Source organism: Terrapene carolina, unplaced genomic scaffold (genome assembly GCF_002925995.2).
Source record: "Terrapene carolina triunguis isolate 2854851 unplaced genomic scaffold, T_m_triunguis-2.0 Scaffold89, whole genome shotgun sequence".
Taxonomy (NCBI): domain Eukaryota; kingdom Metazoa; phylum Chordata; order Testudines; family Emydidae; genus Terrapene; species Terrapene triunguis.
The window spans coordinates 12,655,135-12,679,927 of record NW_020664440.1 but is presented as its reverse complement, the minus strand read 5'-3'; the positions used below and the strand labels follow the sequence as shown (position 1 = coordinate 12,679,927).

Here is a 24,793-nt window from a genome sequence, read left to right as displayed (position 1 = left end):
TTGCTCTCTTTAAATATATCAAAGGGATAAATACCAGGGAGGGAGAGGAATTATTTCAGCTCAGTACTAATGTGGACACGAGAACGAATGGATATAAACTGGCCGTGGGGAAGTTTAGGCTTGAAATTAGACGAAGATTTCTAACCGTCAGAGGGGTGAAATTTTGGAACAGCCTTCCGAGGGAAACGGTGGGGGCGAAAGACCTCTCTGGCTTCAAGATTAGGCTAGATAAGTTTATGGAGGGAATGGTTTGATGGGATAACGTGATTTTAGTCAATTGGGCAATAACGTGCCATCGCTGGTAAAATGTGGGTCCGGCTGGAGAATCTTGCCTGTATGCTCGGGGTTCTACTGATCGCCATATTTGGGGTCGGGAAGGAATTTTCCTCCAGGGTAGATTGGCAGAGGCCCTGGAGGTTTTTCGCCTTCCTCCGCAGCATAGGGCAGGGGTCACAAGCTGGAGGATTCTCTGCGACTTGAAGTCTTTAAATCACGATCTGGAGACTTCAACAGCTGAGATAAGGGAAATTGGGTGGGTCAGCTTTTGTGGCCTGCATTATGCGGGAGGTCAGACTAGATGACCATAATGGTCCCTTCTGACCTTAAAGTCTATGAGTCTATGAGTCTATGAGCCTAAATAACATGGGTGACACCTACATTTTTTGGTGCATCCCCAGCTAAATTTTCAAAATGAAATTATTACATACTAATTGGGACTGAAGATTTTCCTTAGGCTTAAAAATCAGAAAGCAGACCAAAGAATCACTGTATTTGATTTTTTTTAAATCTCATGATTTTTAACCCAATCAAATTATTTTGGGGAGGGCTAGACTTGTGTTTCAGTGTCCACTGTTGTAAAATGGGGCTAATAACATCACTTGCCCCATGGATAAATTCTGATGATTAATTAGCTCATGTTTATGCAGTCCTTACCAAAATATAAGTGCCAAGGGGTAAATGCTGCCATAGGCAAACAGCTCAAATAACTGGTCTGAGATCTATGGGGGAGGGAAACCTCCCCTCCAGGAGCTCCACAGCCATTAAGGTAACCCTAATTCAGTAATGTAGATTCATTGACTGCGTGTCCCCACCCCTTGCATGTGCAACTAACTGGTGGATCTACACAGGTTCCACCCCAGCTCCCTCCCCAGCCTGCCTCTGCTTCACCTACAACCTTAACCTTCTGGAGTGGCATGGAAGGAGCAACTGCAGAGATGGGCTCTGTCAAAATAGTCCCAGAAGCCATGATCCTGGCCCAGCAGACCTTGCTTAGCTCCTCTGCAGGTAGAGTCCATCATATCAGTCCAGGAAGGGACAGGCTTTGACTCAATACTATATTTATTAATAAGTAAAGTCCCCAACTTTCTCCATTTTAGTGGTCAGATATCCTGAGCGAACGCAATGGGTGGACCACTGTTACACAGTATGTGGTTTATATGGTTAGGAATGGAAACAAACCACCGCCTGTGGAAGAGCCCTTATGGGCCTGCAGTGAAACAGTATATGATGAGTGAGCAATAAAGACCGGATGCCGAGCTTAGCATTACCACATGTCAAAAAAGTTATAATGAAAAGTAGAAAAATATCCGAAGAGGGTAAGGAAAATGATCAGAGAATGAGTTCTGCAGTAAAGATTTAGAAGATGAGAATTATTTTAGTTTAGAAGAGAGAGCAATAAGAGGTAGCATAACGGAAGGTTATAAAATAATGAATGCTATGGAGAGGATGAGCAAGGCATTCTATTTTTCCTCTCTCTTAATACTAGAAAAAGAGGATGCTCAAATAAATTAAAGACAACAGATTTAAAATTGTGGAAAACCTGCGGCATTCACTGCCGGGAGACAGAGGCAATGAACTTGGTAGTGTTTTTAAAGGGATTAAAGTTTTATAGGAAAAATAGGTCTGATTCTGACCTCATTTAAGTCTGCCAATTTACACCAGTGTAAATGAAGTCAGAATCAATTCCAGTAAGAGCATCCACAGACAGTATAAAAATGCATTCAGGAGATGAGCCCTCTTGATCCAGGGAACATTTCTCGGTTAACTGACAGGGGTTATGAAGAAATATCCCCAGTGTGCACAATGGACACCTTCTCCTGTGAACTGTGGGGACTCCAAAGATCTGTGGGGAATCCTAGCCTCAAGTCAGTATATCTGAGGTCAGTTGCCTGGGGTATACATTCCTCTGTATGCTCTCCTGGCCCTGTCACGCCCTGAGCTGCACATCTCACTTCCTAGCAGTGTTCCATTCACTCAGTTCCTACACACCAGGGTGGGAGAAGCATTACAGTCTGACAGGAAATCTGTGTTTTTCCTAAGAAATCAAACTGCCTAGGATGGCCGTACATGGCTCATAGTACAAGAGAAATTAGAGAAAAGACTCATTAGATCCAAAGACCCATCCCGTCCATCACCTAAAGGCCAATGCAAGATTGTTTGTTCCCTGGTGCACAACTAGTATTCTGTCCAGTCTTGTTTCAGCTATCCACAGCAAGGAAGCCTCCTGACTTCTCCTTGGGGGACTATTCCACAGCCCAACATGTTGCACTTCTAATATTCACCTTGTGTTTTTCAATCCCGTTATTCCCATTTGCGCTTTCCTCCTTCTGCCAGCCATACTCGCCGAACTCACAGGGGACCCCAGTCATGCAGGGGGCACTTTACAGTGATACCGGCAGTTCAAAGAGAGTGTATCCATCAGTTCTGCTCATTTCCCTTCCATCTCTGTCGCCTTCTCTTTCCTGCAGTACGCAGTGGAAGGGAGCATAGGGCCCAATATGTGATTCCCCACCCCCCTTTGTTAAATAAACCTCTTCTGAATTTGCCTGTTGCCTATGGCTCAGCAGCAGAACAAAACTTGTCTTTACCTGTCTGTCTGCATCTAGTATCTAGTAGACTGTGTGTGTTCCCTGTTGCCAAGCACTGCTGGCAACGTAGGTCTCTCCTGGCATTGTGCTATTAACTAAGTGTTAGTTTTGGACTCTTGCTATTCCCAATGCACCAGGTTTCCCAAATGCAATTCATTCTCACATAACACTGTACTTGCTCTTAACAACTCCTTTGCTGGGCACATTTCACCTGTACCATCTGCACCATCGTGAGTTTTGCTTTCTCTCTCTCTTGTCCTCCCCTCTCCCCCAATTCTCATCTTTAAGGTACTTGGTGTGATGATACATGAATAATGAATGAATGTATCTTGGAGAGTTGATACTAAAACATTTACCATAAACATCTGCAAAGCATTTTACATTTGTTACCTTCAGCTGGTAGGCAAATTTCTGAGGATTATTTCCCTTCAAGGGCCCAATTCTGCTCCCTTTGATGTCAATGGGAGTTTTACTATTGATTTTAAGGAGAGCAGGATTGGGTCTTAGATTGGTAGAAGCTATTCTATTCTATCCAGGTTCAGATACCGCATTCATCATAGTACTAACCTGAATGCTTTCCAGTAGTGCATTAAGCAATGTGACTACACATCTGGGCCTATCTTACTCCCATTGAGATCAATGAGAATTTTGCTATTAACAAGATTAGAGTACAAGTGCTCTGAAGAGCTGACTGACTTGGCCATGGGCTAAGGGTGTGTGTAGAATTGCACAATCTCATGCAGCATCCACCAGCCCGTCTCTCCACATTTTTCAATCAGAAATAGCCAAACATTATTTTGAGGAGCACTCTTGTCCTGCTTGCGGTAGGTTGTATATGTGAGAAACAACTGCTTGAGAGAGAGAGGAGATGGTCACTGGATATAGCAGCTGGTGAAAAAGATGTGCCGAGAACTAAATTTAAAACATCAAGTAAAGTTTACAGTGTATCTGATGCAAATGTAGGTAGGTAAAGTGCACCCAGAAAAGACTCCATTGGTTGTGAGAATATGAGAATACCTGCCCCGCACCCAGTGGAGAACACATATAATTTGAGTAAAAAACGTACTATGCAACAAATTAGCATACATTTTCCTGTTTTACACTGCAACTAAGCTAAAATGTAATATACAATAGAATTCATTAGAGGCTTGAAATCAATAGCAGAACTCCCACTGACAATGAGAGCAGAGATTGGGCTCCAAGAGGAAGTAATAATCCCTCACTGATTCCAAGAGGAATCAGTCTAGTCCCTGACTATAGGCTCCTTGTAGGCACAGCCCAGCTGTGCAGGGCTGCACTACCCATGGAGAGCACTGGGAGACATTCTGGTTCAAGGAGGAGCTTCCAGATATGAAGAGTCAGAGCATCTCCTGTTACCCCCCTTCATCACTGATTTCCAATGGCTGGTGTGTAGTACAGGGCAGACACAACCTCACTTCCTTCCAGTCCCTTCTGGGGTGCCAGGCATCTTTAGAGAAACAGAGAATGAGCAACCCCAGTGATCCCTGAAGACAGGGACTGAAAAGTCTTCATATGTGGACTGCCAAGGGGTAAGCAGGACTCCTCTTACCCTGCACTGCAAACCCGGGTAAGCGTTAGGCAGAATCTTAATGACAAGCAAGCATAAAGAATGACATAGGATTAATATCCTGAGTCTTTTAGTAGTTCTACCAAAAGAAAGGATGCAAGGACGCGAAGCCTTAGACTTCAGTCCCAGAAATTTTATGGATTGACATTTAAAGGAATGCATCAACATGAAATCTAGTCAGTTTAACAAAAGGTGAGTTCAGAGGCACTACACCCATCCGAGTTCTCCTGCTAATGTAGGTGGTTTTGCAATCAGATCTTCTTTCCTTTTATTTTCTTTTCCAAAGTGTTCCCCCCCTGCTCTGCTGCCATGGGGAAGACTCCCAGAAACAAAAGGGAAAATGACTAAGTAAGACTCAGATTAAATAAGTCGTGTTGATTTCAGAGGGACTCCATTGGGGCTTAAATGATAGTGCAGCAGGACCAGTGGCACTGGCTGTTCACATAGAGTGAGGATATGTTAATATTCCAAAGCTAAAACAAACAGGACAAAAAGAGAGAAACATGCATTTAAATACAATCTCATCTTTCAGTCACAACAACCTTAAAAGTGTTACTCATAACGAAAGGAGGCAAAACTATTACATGATTAATGAACTGTAGGCTGTTTTTTGTCCCTCTAGATTTTTTTTGCATAATCATCATCATGTGATGAGAACCTGTAGTTGTAATAAATGTATTCATCTGGCTCACCTTATGGCCATTTTATAATAAATCCCAATTTGTGGGTCGCCTATTTATTTATTTTTAAATCAAAGCTATTGCATATAGCTACTGCCTTTGTATCTTGGCATGTCTAGCTGTACATGTTGTTGAAGAATTCAGGTACTTCCGGCCAAATTTTACTCTGGCTACCATAGCAACATCAGGGCTTCCTTCCTCCCCTGCATCCTGCTGCTGGCTATTAGCATCCTGGGTAGCAGTGAGGCAGTAGGTGTCACAGAGCTGCTAAATCCCACCCCTTGCACAGGCAGGTCCTGTTGGTATCCAGGAAGTGGGTGGGCGGAGCCTTGGCTCTGCATCCTCAATGTGCCAGGCAACATACGCTGGCTTGGGTACAGACTGGGTGCAGTTTACTGACTCCCCAGAGTAGCAGCACAAGCGGGAGGGAGACTATGAGAATGAGTCTGAATCTCCTTCCTGGGCTGCTGCTGAGGCAGCGCTAAGATGCACTGCACCTTATTCGAGCCTGGTGATAAAGTCACGGTTGAGCATTTAATGAAATAAAATATGACATTAAGTTTATCAGATTAGGAGACTGTGTGCTTCACAGAAAATAAAATGAGCGATCTGAAATGTAAGATTATATTATATTATACATGCCAGAGTGTGTGTGTCAGTCTGTGTATGAGACAGAGATATTACGGTCATCCTTCACCTCCGTTCCACTAACTCAAATGGATTTTAAAACAACAGATTTAATAATAAAAAAAAAGTCATTTAACAAAGGTTTGTGAACAAAAGCAAAGGAACTGAAATAATATCACAGCTTTTTACCAACTCTTCTAAGCTACCCTCTTTTCTTTGGCACTGATTCTGCAATCCTTACTCATTTTGAGTGGTATCTTATTCTGCAAGTCGTCCCAGGCTCTACTCAGTGTGAATAAAGGCCACTGAATTTGTTTCATCATCATTCTTTGGTTAGTGATGGCTGGATCGAAAGAGACTGGACAAAATGTTTGTGATAGATGGGATTCTTCCAGGAGCATAGATATGGGGTTTATCCCTGGGTTTTCAGCTCTGCCGTGAAGGTTTCTCTCTACAATAACATCCTTTCTGCTAGGAAGCGGTCACAAAGCATGAGTTGTTGGAGATTTCTGGGACCCCAACAGGAGTAGGTTTAGCCTTTCGTATGAGCTGGGCTCCAATTAGCTGAAACATACAACAGAGCTTTTTTTTTTTTTTTTTTTTTTTTTTGCAAATCAATCACAATATGGCAACTCAATAATATTACAGTGAACAACCGTCACTCTACTGCATATCCATCTGATGTAACGATAAAACGGATGTCAATCATTTATACAATAATGAAGTCATTGTTAAAGAATCTTTCCATGGAATCAACATAACCTCTTTGCCTTCACATTTATAGTATTTTGCACACGTGCCCCAGAATGTTCCTTCAGTGTTTATGTAGCAGTAGGAGACCTGCATCCTGTAACAATTGTCTCTCTATAACTGGTATTGGGGCCTACATTCTTCTCTTAGTCACACAGGTGCTACCCCATTCAAGGGCCATTGAGAGGAGTGGCTAGCCGAGCACCTAATTTTTATGCTGAGAACAGCAATTAAGCGCTCAGACTGGTCCAAGCATTTTGTACCCCATGCTCTTGAGAATAAGGGAGCGTGCACGCTAGGGGGTTTGAGACTTACTTCTAGAAAAGTTGTGGACAACATTTAAGCCTTGATCTTGCAAGTCAAAGCACACAGAACAAGGCTGGTGCTCTCCAGGACAAGTCTGAGTAGGGGTAACTATGCACAGGTAAGGCTAGGAACTAGCAGAGTTCCCAGACAAGTGGAAATAAATCTTAAGCCCACGTGTCACCTTGCTGTTATTACTGTTAATAGTGTACACACAACCTGAGGTGAGGACAAAAAATGGCCATGTCTGACAGGACATGGGTGTCACACGCAATCCTCAGCATGGAAATGAGACGTTTTGTTAAATACTTCCCTCTTACTCTTGCTAGTATATAGGAATTATTTGGCAGCCATGCCACAATGCTAGGATCCCATTCTCTGTGTACCCTTCCTGTCCAAGCCCATTACCTATTACTTTACATTTATATGTACAACACTTTGCACCTGTGTTGTGCAGGATCAGGCCCCCTGTATTCAATGTTACTTGTGCCCATTTGTAACTTCTGCTCCCATGTGCACTGGAGTACAGCCTTGTGCTCCTTATTACCCATCAAAAAAGGGTTTTCAGTGTCAAGGCATAGGTATAACTGTGTTTCTTTAAGTGGAATTTCTTTGGTGTATGTGGCGATGGGCACACCCCTTTTTCACCATAAACTTTACATGGGGGAGGCAAGCTTCAAAGTTCCCTGTACTTTTTCCCCAAGCAGAGCTTCCTTGAAAGGAGCCTTAGTTTAAATGAAAATTCACACACACACACACACACACACTATGGCACTCTAAAGCAGAAAGTAGATGATCAGTTTACAAATAAACTTCTGAATGTGGCTGGATTTAAAAATTAATAGACATATCTTGTGACGTACACATGAGGGAAGCACATCTTTCCCAAGGACTTCTTTAAGCTCCTGTCTTGAGACACCCCCTCTCCCTCCAAATATATGCTCAACTGTAGATTGGTCCTACTGACTCCATGAACATTCTGAACAGTGTTCCCCCTTCACACATACTTAAAGGGCTCACTCCCAAACTAGGCCATATGGTCTTGATCTGACTCTCCATAAAATCAGTGGAGAGACTTCTATTGCTGTCATTGGGAGTTGGATCAGGCACGATACTTGTGTAGTTAAGAATTTCAGGTGTAATCCATCCTCAATACCTTCAAGGATCAAGCACTTTGTGATGCAGTGATGTGCTATCAGGGCCTGATCCGACTCCACTGAAGTCAACAGAAGTTTTACCATTAACTTCAATGGAAGCACGACTGGGGCCATAGTTAGAATTTTTAATGTTATCTTTGAATAGGTGAATACATTTAAAACTACAGCACAGGGGCTGCATTTCTTACCTAGGCAAGACTCCCTATCAACTTCAGGCCCTTTATTTCTGAACACAAGTTACATTACAGCAAATAAAATTGTCAAACTATCCCTCCTCCACAAAAGAGAAAACACACAATTTAATTTAGCTTAAGTGTGTTTTCATATATCATTTTGAAAAGCAATTGTTGGGTCTCATATTAAGAGTTTAAGGCTTTTTTCCCCCTTTGTGAATCTGTACTGCTACAAGCACAGGGTTTAAAGAATCATTAATCCATATTCCATTAGTGTGGTGTAGCAGACTCCTTACTTTTCGAAAATGTGTTCAATTTAAGAGACAACTAGCATGTCAAGAAAAAAAGGAACAAATTTGAAATGTTAATGATGTATAACAAAGCAAGTATTTGGGGGCATATATTAGCACTTTCATCATAATTAGTTTGTAACCTAAATACATATTTCAGGGATAAATTGCTGACCCTTTCTGACCTCCACAGGAGGCTGAATAACTACTTCAGAGTTTAATCTGCAGTGAAAAGGCTAGAGAAGAATAATTTAGCCCTTGAAATAAGAATGAACATCTTTTAATGATGCCCCTGGATTCAGAATTTAACCCTTGCACTTAAAAGCGAGTATTAGTCTCAAAAGGGCTGGCAATAACTTAGCTCACAAATAAGAACGAGATAACAAACAGAATAAATACAGAGCAGCCCGGAGAAAAATGGATTGTTCATTTTAAAGGCAAAGCAGTGAAAGGTGCTGGCTGGTAAAACAACTGAGTCTTGGACTCTATAACAAAATGGCTTTCCACAGCTAAAAATGTCATAACACGTAATGGTAACAATGCTTGAGAGAACACAGTTGAATTGCTGGAGCTGCAGGTAGGTCAGAGATTGCAAGTGCAATAATAGCAAATTTCTAGGTCTCCAAATGCCAGACAAAAGGGTTAAATTCAGGGTAAATGACCCTGGTAAAAGGAAAAAATCCAGAGAGAGGAATTGAGGGCAAATGGACCTTACTGAGACACTTCAAGCTGCTAGAATGGATTCTTGCTAGGAAATATTTTTAGATTATTCCATAAAAAACCTACAGAGGGCAATTCAAAAATGATAATGTCAGAAAAAAGTATAAGGGAAAGAGGTTACGTGCTCTGAATTAGCTAGGACTTCCAGTTCCTGCAACAAGTGCCTCTTATTGTTGATTTCATTGTATTAAATTGCACTGGTACATCCACATATCTTGGAATGTCAGTGTTAAAAAACATGCATTATTAAAACAGATTCACACTTCTCAGAGGCAGACTTTGTGTAATAAAATTAAAACTACAGTGGGTATTTCAGAATTCAGCCAGTTCTGGTTGCAATCTCTTTGATCATATAACTCGGAATGACTTACTGTTTTGCTGAAGAGCGGAGTCAGACTTAACAAATGCTTGTTATTCTCCCCATCGCCAATCCAAGTGTTCCTAACATTATTAAAATCTAATTGATCTAAATTTGAGCAATTTATTTATCCAAACACTCATCCATCACCATCTTAAGTGCTAAGAAACAAAATTCGCTTCTTAAAGCAACCTTCTTAATTAAGAATCAGTCAAGCCTATCTTATGCTTGGTCATCTATCAAAACTCCAAGTACAGTCCAGATTTATTATTGTCAAGAAAGATAAATCAATTAATTATAAATGTAATAGACATTAAGATTCCATGTTTGAAAATAAATATGAAATGTTACGATTGGTTGTTTTTTTTTAAACACAGCATTGTTTTTGTGATTACCAGCTAATGGTCAATTGATTCAAAATGGCTTACTGAATAAAGTGGCATAACCTGCTCCCATCAAGATCAATTGTCAGACTCCCACTGACTACTTGAATGGGAGCAGGACCTTGCCTTATATCACTGAACCCTTAACTTAGTACACCTGCTCTCACCCTCTAGGTAGCTAGATGTTGAGATCATTATTGACTTTCATAAATGATATGATTACAGCACAAGCTGTTTTCAAGTGCTTAGCTATGAATAATGACATTGCAAAGGCTTAGCCTGATGGATATTCAAAGTCCTTGATTTGTAAGATTTGGGATGCTGTGAAGCATGTGATATGCAGAGAAGCAGGCCCAAAACAATATTTATGAAACAATCCCCCTGACATTCTGAAATCTAACGTTATTAGATGAGTTTTGAGGAAGCAGTTCATTAGCGCTCTACAGTGAAAGAGCATCTTCAGTCATGGAAAAACACAAGCAGATCATAAGAAAAACTGATAATATGTTGTGAACTACTCTGGGAGAGGGAAGACTTTAGCTTCCCACACTTCTATTTCTCATTACAAATCACCTTTTTGAGTACAGCGCATCTGGCATAAATTTGGCATCTTACCCCTTTTACTTGCGTAATAGGATCACATTAATTGTAGATATTAGCCAGTCCATTAAACATATTGCATTATATTAAAAGTCTAGCTTTCCCTTAACATGAAAATTATGCTTAAGAAATACTAAGATCTGACCAAAAAAAACACATGAAGAAAATTATTGTTAAGGTATGGCTTGCACCTTTCACAGCACGAGGCTTCTCAGGGTACGTCTACACAGCAAGTAGACACAGAAAGTAGCAAGGCCCCACTGCTGGCCCATGACAGCTGACTTGGACTCGCAAGGCTTGGGCTGCAGGGCTGTTTCATTGCTGGGTAGACTTTCGGGCTGGAGCTCGAGCTCTGGTAGCCTTCCACTTCGCAGGGTCCTAGAGCCTGGGCCTGAGCCCAAGCCGGGAAGCCTACACAGCAACGAAACAGCCCCTCAAGCTCAAGTTGGCTGGCATGGGCCAGCTGCATGTGTCTAGTTGCTGTGTAGACATACCTTCAGAGCTTACAGGTATGAAGGAGGAGGGACTTGCCCTCACTGCTATTATGCCAGCTGGCCAAGGGGGCTGGCCATGGCTCTTTATAATCCATGGTCTTCCTTTTAAAGGACCCTCAACCTGCACTCTATGAAGTCAAATGCAGAATTCTTACTGGCTTCAAAGGATGCAGGTTCAAGCCCATAAAAACCTGTTTAGCTCTCCTCATTCATGAAGGTGTGTCGAAAGTGCTGAATAGGCTTTAAATAAATATTATAAAGCAGCCTTTAAAAAAAACAAGAACTTTGGTGTTTCTAAAATGATCAAATAAATCAATCTACATGATACCTAAACCGCACATATAAAGAACTTAGTATTGTACACCATCTTTACATTCATTTCAATATTGTGTATATATACACCCACACACAGTGTCAGTGTAACCCACACACCTCCTTGGTGTGGTGTTCTATCCTATGTAGTGGCACCGAGGCCACTTAATGAGTCTGCTCTACAGCCTTAGCGAAGGGCCATGTGGCTTTTAGCTCATGCAGTAGAGGCTCCTTCATTTAGATCCAGCGGTCCGGGGTCTGTCGGTGTTACAAGTGGGACAGAACACCACACCCAGGAGGTGTGTGGGTTACATCAGCACTTAAAAACTCTGTCAGAGATGTACCTCCCACTGGATCTTGTATCACAGGAGTGATAAAAATTACCATTATGGAACTGCTGCTTCTGAAGGGCATGTCCCTTTGGGCACTTTTGAAGCTCTAAAATCTTTGTTTTCCATTGGAGGGAAAAATCACATTTGAGCATTTCTATTATTCACTTGTAAAAAGTGTTAGTAGTATGTTTCCTACAGCCACGTACTCGCACTTCCACTGTCTCTCATAGATAGGCAAATATACACATTATGTGCTGTACGCCCATTTAGTTAAATAGTCACAAAATAGAACATTTCCAATCCTCACTCAGATTTAGTCAAGATAATTTCTAAACAAAACAAGGAACTCGGCAAAGAATAATGAATAACAAATTAGATGAGGTTTTAAAAAAAAAAGACAGCCATCATCTTACCATTTTTCCAGCATTATATCGCAAGAATTCAGTATTTGCTAAGGGTTATAATTGCTACTTACAAGCAAACTGAAGTTTTGCCTCTCTGCTAACAATGGTTCCAAATGAGTTTGTTGCTATGCACTGGTACATTCCAATATCTTGGGTTTTATTGGGGTTATTGATCAACAAGCTGCCTCCCACTACACTGTAGCGGTAATCCATACCGACGTCAACACTGGTTCCATTTAACTTCCACCTATAGTATAAAAATTCCAGGAGTTGAATTCTGCTAACATTAACCAATATTTCTGTACGTTTCTAAAGCAACATGCAGTAAATACAGAAAACATTCAAACCCATTTGATTTCTTATTTTTAAACCCAGCTTGAAAATGCATGTTTCCTGCACAGCATCGAAACGTTCTAATATTTCACTTACAGAGCAACATCCTTAACATATATTTCAGTCACTGATTTGATTAATGTTCTTATTGTTTTGGCTGTTGTTACTGATGTTGTTAGTCTTTGAAATTAATCATTTTGCAAGGGGAAGCCCCAGAAACAGAATTTTTGAACCACTCAATTCCATAGTGGCTTCTTTTCCTTTTCTGCCTTAGTTGTTTGTTTGCTTTTAAATTTAAGAAAACTCACTCACAGCAGATGTTTTAACAAACTGGGGCATCAAGATTTTCTAACAAAACATTCCCCCAATTACAACTGCCATCTCTAGCAGCCCATGATGGAACATATAAAGGATTAGATCCTCAGAGCAGTTCCCTGTATTGGAACCTATGGGGAAGGAATTTGAATATATTTGCATGAGTGAATCAACATATTCTACTGCATTAAATGCTAAGTATTGCCAGAAGACAGCAACAGGATTGGGGTCTTATGATTTTAATCGGTTTCAAAGTGGCATTTACACTAGAGAGCAAAATGGGGGGAAAAATAAGAAGGGAGACACCAGGTTAAATTGGTTAAAACAACCAGATTAATTCTATGTAATAATAACAGCATCACTATGATGGCATATTTTCATATATATAGCTTCTTTCATCCAAGGTTCTCAAAGCACTTTATAAAGGTAGGAACTGTAAGTAGCATTATTGAAATTGTACAGATTTTTAAGATAGTTAAACACATAGAGTTTAAGGGACAGATTTTCAGTTCTGCGTGCAGATAATCTGCGGTGAAATTATCATGACTGTGCACAGAAAGTTCGACATCACACTGCTTATTTGCACTCAGCGCTACTGTGCCATTTTTGTGGAAAAAAGAGGGCGTAAGGACCAGATTTTTAAACGTATTACAGTTCAGGGGATTTTAGGTAGATTCAATGTATTGCAATAAAGATTTTCATCCCAAATGTCTCATTTAATGTGTCAAAGCAACTCTTAGGAAGCCTTAGCAATATATGAATAGGATTCAAATTAACTAAATTATTGTGTTTGGTGTGTTTCATGGATTTTAAAAGTGCTAAGCAAGGGTAAACTATTGTATCAATTCAAAATTGAAACATACCAGCAAATAAAGATACATCACATCCCAAATTCTGAAAGAGCTTCTCTGTGTGGGATGCATGCATACATGTGTCTTGGAGAGACATAATCATGGAGAGGGCATGCTAAAGAATAGAAAAATATGTAACAAACCTGATAGTTGGTTTAGGATTTCCCTTTACTTCACAGCTCAACTTCACTTTCTTTTCCTCAGAATCCAGTGGAAAAATCACATTGTTTGGTTCCTGAATGAAAACTGGCCCATGCAGCGTGTTGTCATCTGTGTTACATGGAACAAAAATATGACAGGTATTGTACAGTATCTTAATATTACAAATATAAAGAAAAGTATTAGAGAGAGGTGCATCTGGTATATCATTCACCCTAGAAATGACCAACAACAACTCTTTTACTGGGAAAAGAAGCCAAAAGATTTATTCTACAATTATACAATCTCTTATACTGCTATCTTCACACTGACTGTTGGACTTTCACTAGAGAGAACATAAACATAACCAGCTGACAGATTTGAATTTCACATCGGCCCCAGTTCTGCAATTGATTGTGAACAGGCCCATCCCCCAGGCCCAAACATACTTCTATTAAAATTAGAAATTATTATTCTTGTGTGTATGGTTTACATAATTTGATGTAGACATTATCTTTAAGAAACATTTTATTCTGAAACCATTTTTAAATGCAATATTTAAAATAATGTGAGCTGTAGGTTCATAGGTATTTACAGGGTCTGATAAAATCCTGCATGACAATTGGGTACTGTTAACCCACTGTGTAATGAAACCCCTTTGTACTGAAAGAGTTCATTGAAATACTGGCATTTCTAAGGGGTTCTTTGGCCACACAGTATTGTAAAATACTTTTCATATTATCAGATCCTTGACATAGACACTGTCTCTATTTATTTTTTGTCTTGTACTGTTCCAAGCACACAGTTGCCACTCGATGTAGCCTTATTTATGTTATTATCATCATCAACTATTATGATATTTTCATCATTATCATAGCATTCAACAATTACCATAAGAGCATTTTGTATCATGTACCTGGTACACGATACAGCAGTGAAAGAGTTAAGTGCTTCTTGCTATGGTCCTGATCCTGCAATGAACTCCACATGGACAGATGGGCAGACCTCTTCACCCATACTAAGGGCATCTCTACACTTAAAATGCTAAAGCGTCACAGCTGCACCACTTCAGTGTAGACACTAACTACACTGATGGGAGGGATTCTCCCATAGGTATAGGTAATCCACCTCCCTGAAAGGTGATAGCTCGTTCGACAGGAGAATTCTTTCATTGACCTAGCACTGTCTATACGAGGGATTAGATTGGTTTAACTATGCTGCTTAGGGGTGGGGATTTTTCACACCTCTGAGTGAGGTAGTTAAATCGACTTAATTTTCTAGTGTAGACCAGGCCAAAGTTTATTGCAGAAAGAGCGCTTGTATGTTTAGCTACTCAGAAATGGCTGAGTGGAGCTCAGGGCAAATGGGCTCTGAACTTCTCAGAAATAAATATGTGGTTTCCCTTCTGCCTCCTTCCCCTGAAATGAAAACTAAAAATGTCCTAAACTGGTGTACAAGAGTGAAGATATTTTAGCAAAATATCCTGATATGAAATGCAAATAATGCTGTAGCCTTTTAATATTCTACAGTAATTTAGGGAGGGAGAGTGTGGATGAAAACCTAGCTAGGGTTGTATTTATTATACCCTCCTTGCTATTATCTTCTGTTAATCCTTTCATTCCCCCCGGCCCTCCTTCTTCCTATTACCTAACCTTCTCCATATTTTTTTTAACCTTTATTATGCATGGAGCTAAAGGTGAGCATTGCTAAGAGATATAGGTGAACTGGTTCAATGAAAATAAAAAGCAACCCAAACCTTCAGCCAAACATTGACTATTAGACCTTTCAGAAGAGTTTAAAAAGTTCAGTTAACTTTTCATCTCCCGTCTTCTGCTTTCAGGCTTCTGTGCCTCCTAGACTAAAATTGGCAGCAGAATTTAAATTGTGTCAGGGAGACAATGCAGGTGGCACTTCTGACCTAAGGTCAACTTGAAAGTATAAAGGAAAAAAACTCACAAAAAAGTTATCACAAGATTTCTGGTCCAATTACCTTACCTAAGAGCTTTGATGGATAAGCCTGTATAGAAACTGGAAAAGCACCTGAATTTTGCATGTTTATCTGAACCACACAATGTCCTGATTTCATAGTTTGTGTCTGAGTTAAAAATCTATCAATATATTGTTGGACTCGTTGTTACCCACAATTCCTTCTACTGTTTTCTAGGAGTTATGTTAAATATAGCTGATAGGAAACACCAAATACGGCTCGTGTTTCTCACAACTGTAAAGAACAGTAATTACTAAATCAGGCCACAAAGGTATTTTAAAACTACTGATTAGGGCAAACTCCCATTGTGATCTACCTGGACTTTTTAAAACATTGTAAAGGACTCATATTTTTACAATTATTCAGACAATTTCTGAGCTTCTTAAATTCTTATGATATGTTAATAGGAATTTCTTGTGGGATCACAGCATTGTGTCATAATTAAACATAAAACAGTATTTCAAAAAGTAGTATCAACGTTGTTTATTATATATATATACACACAGTTTGTATTATAACATAAATTCATTACCATCACAGATCATGTTTCTGAGTGATTTGATATTATCTTTAGAATAACTGTACACAGCATAAAGCAAACTCTGATTTTTTTCTCTCAAAAATAATTTATCTTATTTCGTGCTTTCGTCAACCAGTTATTGTTGGTTTTTTTAAATGTTGTTATTCAGTATCATAAATATTGGTTCCTTGCTAGATGTCACAAGGCCCAATCAGACTCCATTTGAAGTCAGAGAGACTTTTCATTGACCTTAAAAGGAGATTGATCTCTCCAGCTGTAAAATTTCTGGAATAGGTCCTAATGCTACAACACAATCTACATGTCAATAGGGATCTGCACAGGCCACTACTCTTGCACAAGAACCTGGAGAGCTCTTGTTGAATCAGCAAATAAAAAGAAAAGAAAAGAAGGTAACCTAACCTAACCTAAACTCCGTATTCCACAAATGAGAAGTGAGGTAGACTCTGTTTACACACGTTTGCTCTCAACTACACTACTGATTGTGACCTAAGTATGGATTTAATTTGAAGCCTCCTAAGAGGCGCCAATCCCCTAATTAAGGATAAGGATTCTTAACTTAATTAACCATTTAAATTTTACATGAGGTTAGGTGATCAGTCTTCCTGGTATTACCCCTCGATCTTGTTCTGGCTCCCTACTGCCTCCTCAATGAACTCTCAGGAGAATTGGAGAGGGTGGGAGAAAGGGAGTCACATAGAAGAGTGACAACGAAGCTGGAAATGAGCAGAGGGGCTATAATACTGTGATATAATACTCTGAAGCAATCAGATGTGAGGAAGATGCGTCTCAGTGGATCCATGGCACTCATGGTCAGGCAGCTGGGAGAGCGTAGAGCCGGTGGGGGTAACCTATGATTCTAGCATATATTCAGGAACTCTACTGAATTGTTTTGAGGGGTGTCAGAAGAACCATAGCAAGTACCTCAGAAAGAAAACTCTGCTTCTGTTATGTAATGATTTGAGAGAGAGACTGCGCAAAGATTATCAAGGAGCTATATTTCCCAAATCTCCTCTCCTCAACACAAAAGGGGATGCTCTAAGGAAATACCTGTTGTATTTATCTTTATTTTTAAATACATATTAAATATGTCTGACTGATTCATATATTATTCAAAACACATTTCACATAATCTCTACCTTCAATTATAGCTGTGTGCAGCTCCCTGTTGCTGGCAGAAAAAGAAAGATAATAACAACAACTAATAATAACCACCACCACCTCAGGGTGAGATTGGGATGTCCTTACTCACTTCTGATATGCATAGGTACTTTATGCCTTGAGTAGCTGTATAGGCTTCAAAGGGACTACTTAAGGGGTAAAGAAGGCAGCATTGGGAAGGCAATTGAAATCTGGCCCATAGGGATTATAGCTTCAACTTTTATACTGTTTGGATTTAAAACAAAAATTAAAGGACATTTTAATTTCTCCAATGTTCCAAATTGTCAAAAACAGAAATGAGCATTAACAAACAACTAATTTCAATACATGTGTTGTCTTGATGCTCAGATACTACGGTGATGGGTGCCTAGAAATATCATAGACAGACTGATTGGTCATGCTGGAATAGGGATAAGACAAACTATCCCCTCATAATTCTATTAGTCAGTGAACCATGCTGACGCAGGTATCGACTACATTATCTATGTTACACCACATCGAGGTACTTGAGTCACACCGTGTGATCATTTCACATTATTTCAAGCGTGGCGTGTCAGTTTACATTGCATCACATCATACTAAAGGTCACAGGATCACAAGAAAATATACCTCATGTTTAAAAGGGGAGGGTTGCCGTTAAGCTCAGATACTCAAACTAATAAAAAAGGCACACAGCAAACTTGTTTCTTTATTGCTGGTCTTTGGCAGACATATGATGGCTGACGCCAAAGTGTAATTTTTAAGGCTGTTTTAAGTGGCTTATTTCTACAGAGGAAGCGAGTTATCTAAAGTGCCTATACACAAATGCAAGAAGCCTGGGAAACAAGCAGGGAGAACTGGAAGTCCTGGCACAGTCAAGGAACTATGATGTTATTGGAATAACAGAGACTTGGTGGGATAACTCACATGACTGGAGTACTGTCATGGATGGATATAAACTGTTCAGGAAGGACAGGCAGGGCAGAAAAGGTGGGAGAGTTGCATTGTATGTAAGAGAGGAGTATGGACTGCTCAGAGCTCCGGTATGAAACTGCAGAAAAACCTGAGAGTCTCTGGATTAAGATTAGAAGCGTGAGCAACAAGGGTGATGTAGTGGTGGGAGTCTGCTACAGACCACCAGACCAGGGAGATGAGGTGGACGATTCTTTCTTCTGGCAACTAGCAGAAGTTACTAGATCGCAGGCCCTGGTTCTCATGGGGGACTTTAATCACCCTGATATCTGCTGGGAGAGCAATACAGCGGTGCACAGACAATCCAGGAAGTTTTTGGAAAGTGTAGGGGACAATTTCCTGGTGCAAGTGCTGGAGGAACCAACTAGGCGCAGAGCTCTTCTAGACCTGCTGCTCACAAACCGGGAAGAATTAGTAGGGGAAGCAAAAGTGGATGGGAACCTGGAAGGCAGTGACCACGAGATGGTCGAGTTCAGGATCCTGACACAAGGAAGAAAGGAGAGCAGCAGAATATGGACCCTGGACTTCAGAAAAGCAGACTTTGACTCCCTCAGGGAACTGATGGGCAGGATCCCCTGGGAGAATAACCTGAGGGGGAAAGGAGTCCAGGAGAGCTGGCTGTATTTTAAAGAATCCTTATTGAGGTTGCAGGAAAAAACCATCCCAATGTGTAGAAAGAACAGTAAAATATGGCAGGCGACCAGCTTTGCTTAACAGTGAAATCCTTGCTGACCTTAAACACAAAAAAGAAGCTTACAAGAAGTGGAAGATTGGACAAATGACCAGGGAGGAGTATAAAAATATTGCCCAGGCATGCAGGAGTGAAATCAGGAAGGCCAAATCACACTTGGAGTTGCAGCTAGCAAGAGATGTTAAGAGTAACAAGAAGGGTTTCTTCAGGTATGTTAGCAACAAGAAGAAAGTCAAGGAAAGTGTGGGCCCCTTACTGAATGAGGGAGGCAACCTAGTAACAGAGGATGTGGAAAAAGCTAATGTACTCAATGATTTTTTTGCCTCTGTCTTCATGAACAAGGTCAGCTCCCAGACTGCTGCACTGGGCAGCACAGTATGGGGAGAAGGTGACCAGCCCTCTGTGGAAAAAGAAGTGGTTCGGGACTATTTAGAAAAACTGGACGAGCACAAGTCCATGGGGCCGGATGCGCTGCATCCGAGGGTGCTAAAGGAGTTGGCGGATGTGATTGCAGAGCGATTGGCCATTATCTTTGAAAACTCATGGCGATCGGGGAAGGTCCCGGATGACTGGAAAAAGGCTAATGTAGTGCCCATCTTTAAAAAAAGGAAGAAGGAGGATCCAGGGAACTACAGGCCAGTCAGCCTTACCTCAGTCCCTGGAAAAATCATGGAGCAGGTCCTCAAGGAATCAATTCTGAAGCACTTAGAGGAGAGGAAAGTGATCAGGAACAGTCAGCATGGATTCACCAAGGGCAAGTCATGCCTGACTAACCTAATTGCCTTCTATGAGAAGATAACTGGGTCTGTGGATGAGGGGAAAGCAGTGGATGTGTTATTCCTTGACTTTAGCAAAGCTTTTGATACAGTCTCCCACAGTATTCTTGCCAGCAAGTTAAAGAAGTATGGGCTGGATGAATGGACTATAAGGTGGATAGAAAGCTGGCTAGACCATCGGGCTCAACGGATAGTGATCAACGGGTAGTGATCAACGGCTCCATGTCTAGTTGGCAGCCGGTTTCAAGTGGAGTGCCCCAGGGGTCGGTCCTGGGGCCGGTTTTGTTCAATATCTTCATTAATGATCTGGAGGATGGTGTGGACTGCACTCTCAGCAAGTTTGCAGATGACACTAAACTGGGAGGAGTGGTAGATACGCTGGAGGGTAGGGACACGATACAGAGGGACCTAGAGAAATTAGAGGATTGGGCCAAAAGAAACCTGATGAGGTTCAACAAGGACAAGTGCAGAGTCCTGCACTTAGAACGGAAGAATCCCATGCACTGTTACAGACTAGGGACCGAATGGCTAGGAAGCAGTTCTGCAGAAAAGGACCTAGGGGTTACGACGAAAAGCTGGATATGAGTCAACAGTGTGCCCTTGTTGACAAGAAGGCTAACGGCATTCTGGGCTGTATAAGTAGGGGTATTGCCAGCAGATCGAGGGACGTGATCGTTCCCCTCTATTCGACATTGGTGAGGCCTCATCTGGAGTACTGTGTCCAGTTTTGGGCCCTACACTACAAGAAGGATGTGGAAAAATTGGAAAGAGTCCAGCGGAGGGCAACAAAAATGATTAGGAGGCTGGAGCACATGACTTATGAGGAGAGGCTGAGGGAACTGGGATTGTTTAGTCTGCAGAAGAGAAGAATGAGGGGGGATTTGATAGCTGCTTTCAACTACCTGAAAGGGAGTTCCAAAGAGGATGGATCTAGACTGTTCTCAGTGGTACCTGATGACAGAACAAGGAGTAATGGTTTCAAGTTGCAGTTGGGGAGGTTTAGGTTGGATATTAGGAAAAACTTTTCACTAGGAGGGTGGTGAAGCACTGGAATGGGTTACCTAGGGAGGTGGTGGAATCTCCTTTCTTAGAGGTTTTTAAGGTCAGGCTTGACAAAGCCCTGGCTGGGATGATTTAGTTGGGAATTGATCCTGCTTTGAGCAGGGGGTTGGACTAGATGACCTCCTGAGGTCCCTTCCAACCCTGATATTCTATGATTCTATGATTCTATGTGGTTCTGGTATGAAAGGTGGGGCAAGTAAACACAGTGTGCCGGAGGGTCATAAATACCTCACTCTGTGCTCAGCTCGAGAGGGACCATGGAAGAGGATTAGTTACTGCACGGACCCGATTGCAGGACTGGTGTCTAAAGAATTTGCTCTTTCATCCTCCGCCAGTGCACCAATTTTGACAAGCAGATGAGACACCAATTTTCAAGCTTCAACCATACTGGTTCATAAAATGTCTTCAGACATTTGATTTGGCACTGTATTTCTAAGAAATAAGTGCAACCTATTTACATCATTTGCAAGCACTGTACTGGGTAGTAAGAAAACTATTTACAACACACAAAAGATACAGAATTCAAAGGTAGATATGGCCTCAGTTAGGTAAAATAATTTTGTTAATTGATTTAATTAATTTGTATCAAACCCATAGGAGCCAAGAACAAAATGACATCAAGTATAAGTTGATGACAGATCATTAGATCAAGTTGCTTTCCACATACTAAAATACATGCACTTGACACCTTTTAACATTTGTCTTTTACCCTCCCCACCAACTCCATCCCTCCACCAACAACTTTTCTGCTACCTAACAACAACAGGCACAGCTAAAAATACTACTTGGCTTTCAAAAGAGAAAATTGCATTGGTTGAGGAAAATAAATGAGAAATTCTGGGAGCAGCTGTCAGCATAAAAGTAGAACAAAAGAGGGAGAGAAAAATTATAACAGTGCACAATTAAATTTATTTCTCAAATGAATTTCTGAGTGGCTATTCTTCCTTCTTCTTTCTCTTCCTAATTACTGCCTGTGCAAAGCCAAGATTAGCAAGTCCAAACTGTTTAGTCCATAGCCCACACAGTCTTGTTGCCACGATCCAATGTATTATTGAAACCAGGACATGATTGTATCTGATAACAAATGAGCTACGCTGATTTATACCAGATGAGGATCTGGGCCAAAGAACTCTAAATACTCAGCAATTAATAAACAGAACAAAATTGCTGTCTAGTCTCTTGTATGAGGAAAACTACTATTTGCACCATAAATGATAGTCTTGATTAAATTACAATATTGCTGGATAAAAAATGAATTTAATATATACAGTATCTAGTATATCATGAGGCAAATACATTTTACTTTACTATAACATGTCATTTTGTGGGAAGAGGTTTGTTATACGATGCTTGTTATTGTAAAATAGGCACTAGCATTTAAATTCACCACAAAAATGATGAATATTTATATCGCATTAATGGCAAGAGATCTCAATCACGGATTCAAGACCCATTGGGCTAGTCACTGTAAAAACATACACCAAAAAGATGCTCCTTGCACCAAAAGGCTTACTTATCTAAGTATATGTTTACTAGATGCAATTGTTAAAATAAGGATACACCTCTAACCCGATATAACGCTGTCCTCGGGAGCCAAAAAATCTTACCACGTTATAGGTGAAACCGCGTTATATCAAACTTGCTTTGATCCACAGGAGTGCACAGCCCCGCTCCCCCTGGAGCACTGCTTTACCGCGTTATATCTGAATTCGTGTTATATCGAGTCGTATTATATCGGGGTAGAGGTGTAATGATAAAGATAGTATTGGCTGAAAGATTGATAGATGGATAGATCTGTAAAGACTAACAGACCACACCGTGGGTATCATTAAAATAATATGAAATATCAGTAGTGGGCCATGATTTACCAACTGAGAGCCTTGACATCAATGGAAGTCCTTCTATTGAGTTAAGTGAGCTTTACATCTGGCCCTAAGTGGGGAGAACATTTATATGATTATTTTAATTATACTTTCTTTTCCTCCTATAAAATGATGATTCGATATACCTACGTTTACAAAGATCTACTACCACATGATTCATGATGCTCTCTTTGATCCTTTACTTTCCAGCACCTACTGTCTGGTCTGTGTTCGTCTTAACAGATCTATTACTTTTCTGTGAAAGCACAAGAAATACCCTTCATGCATAAACTATGCTTTCTGTTTATGTATTTTCACAATAATAGATTCCTTTTGAGTTGCATCTGTTACTCAAGACAGAGACAGCTGACCCAAAATGAACATGGAGCAAGCTTAAACTCAAGGCCAGTTGCAAACAGTGATTCACCTCCAAAAGGCATCTCTTCTTCTATCAGCAAAAATAGACAGAAGCGAAGATCAAGGTTTCGACTCCTTTGAAAGGAGCATGCTTTTCTATGCTCGTGAGGCTTTCATCCAACACACACAAAATTACATAGTTTTTCTCCTAAAATTCAATCTTTTAAACACAGTAGTATAGGAACTGCCAGGCTGGATCTAGTCCAGTATCATATCTTTGACAGTGTCCATCAATAAATACTGCAGAGGAATGTCCCTTGCTGTTCTGTTTCTATTGGGGCTAGACAGCTGTGGATCAGTGAGCAGCAACTGGCCCCCTGCAGCCACATTGTCTACTAAGTCCAAGCACAGCTCAGATATAGTTGAGAATCAGGTCCTAGGTACACAGTGGACATAGGAAAGTATCTACATTTTCACCCTTCATGTCTAGGTTCCAACACACTCGCTGGGCACTTCAAGAGAGCCCAGTCCTGAGCCACTGTCTATATTATGTATGTTCCATAGATACACAGAAGCCATGGTTTTCTTGGGCTGTCAACCCATCAACTTTCAGAAACACTAAATTCACTATACAAATGTAAGCAGAGTCAGGATGAGCTCTACCCTGACATCTGGTGGTGAATTATGGCGAGTGTGGAAAAGAACTCCAGGGGCTGATCTTGTTTGCATAGGGACACCCACCCGCCTGGCATGAGACAACAGCAACTGAAAGTGGTTACTTTGGCTGGTGTGGGATCCCCAGTTTCTCTGTTATTGGGGCAGGAAGAATAAAGTTTTGTTACCCTGATTCTGTGAATCCAGGCCAGTGGAACTGTTGTATGACAGAAGGACTCACCATTAACTAAGTAGCACTTGCTTGACAAGGGGCATGGGTTACAAGACCTAGTGAATTGAGAGAGGATGGGGACAGGTATTTGTACCTGATGGTATGGGTCCCCTTTGAGGGCCTGAAACACCAATTGCAGCAGCTTCTCTCTCCACTGTTGAATGTCAGAGCTAACTTTGATTCCATTAGGAGTCTAGTTACAGGCTGCTGAGCTGAATTCACTTTGGGCCAATGGTGCACCAGCACTGGGGCTCCCCTACTACGAGCTGAAATCACAAAAGAGCTAAAGTTACTAAGAGCTGAGATCACTGAGTGCTGTGTTAACTAGTGGGGGAGCCTGAAGCTATATTGCTAAGCGGCTGGCGGACCGGTTTGCGGGGACGGCTGGAGGAGCGGTGCGGAGCCTTGAGGGGACGGTTGGAGCGGCCCAAGGAATGGCAAGTGAAGCCGTTTGCAGGGACGGCTGGAGCGGCTCACAGGTCGGTGAGCAGAGCCATTTGCGGGGACGGCTGGAGCGGCTCACAGGTCTGTGAGTGGAGCGGAGCAGCTCATAGAGCAGAGCAGTTTGTGGGACGGCAGGAGTGGACTGTCTCGTGGTGAAGGTTGTGGCAGAACCCCACGGAGAGACGGCCGGTCAGCCTCGGATCACGTAAGGTGCCCCTTAACACCCTGCATGCCCCCCTTTTACTCTGGGGCTGCACTGAACAGGGACAGAGACTTTGGGGGTTGTTGGACTTTTGGGACTTTGGGTGGTTGCTGGACCCAAGAGACTTTGGGGGTGTTGGACTTTGAGGACTCTGGGTGATTTTTGGGTTGCTGGATTCAAGAACCAAAGGGAAAGGACATA

At 41.3% G+C, this 24,793-nt stretch overlaps 1 protein-coding gene across 1 annotated transcript in view; it reads right to left on the bottom strand.

Moving 5' to 3' along the window:
• Positions 1-24,793, bottom strand: part of CNTN4 (contactin 4) — a 353,580-nt gene that overhangs the window by 212,774 nt on the left and 116,013 nt on the right. The window contains exons 3-4 of the mRNA XM_026650447.1: positions 13,681-13,807; positions 12,110-12,285 (exon numbers count right to left, since the gene is read on the bottom strand). Of these exons, the coding sequence (XP_026506232.1) occupies positions 12,110-12,285; positions 13,681-13,807 (303 nt within the window). The remainder of the gene's footprint in view (positions 1-12,109; positions 12,286-13,680; positions 13,808-24,793) is intronic.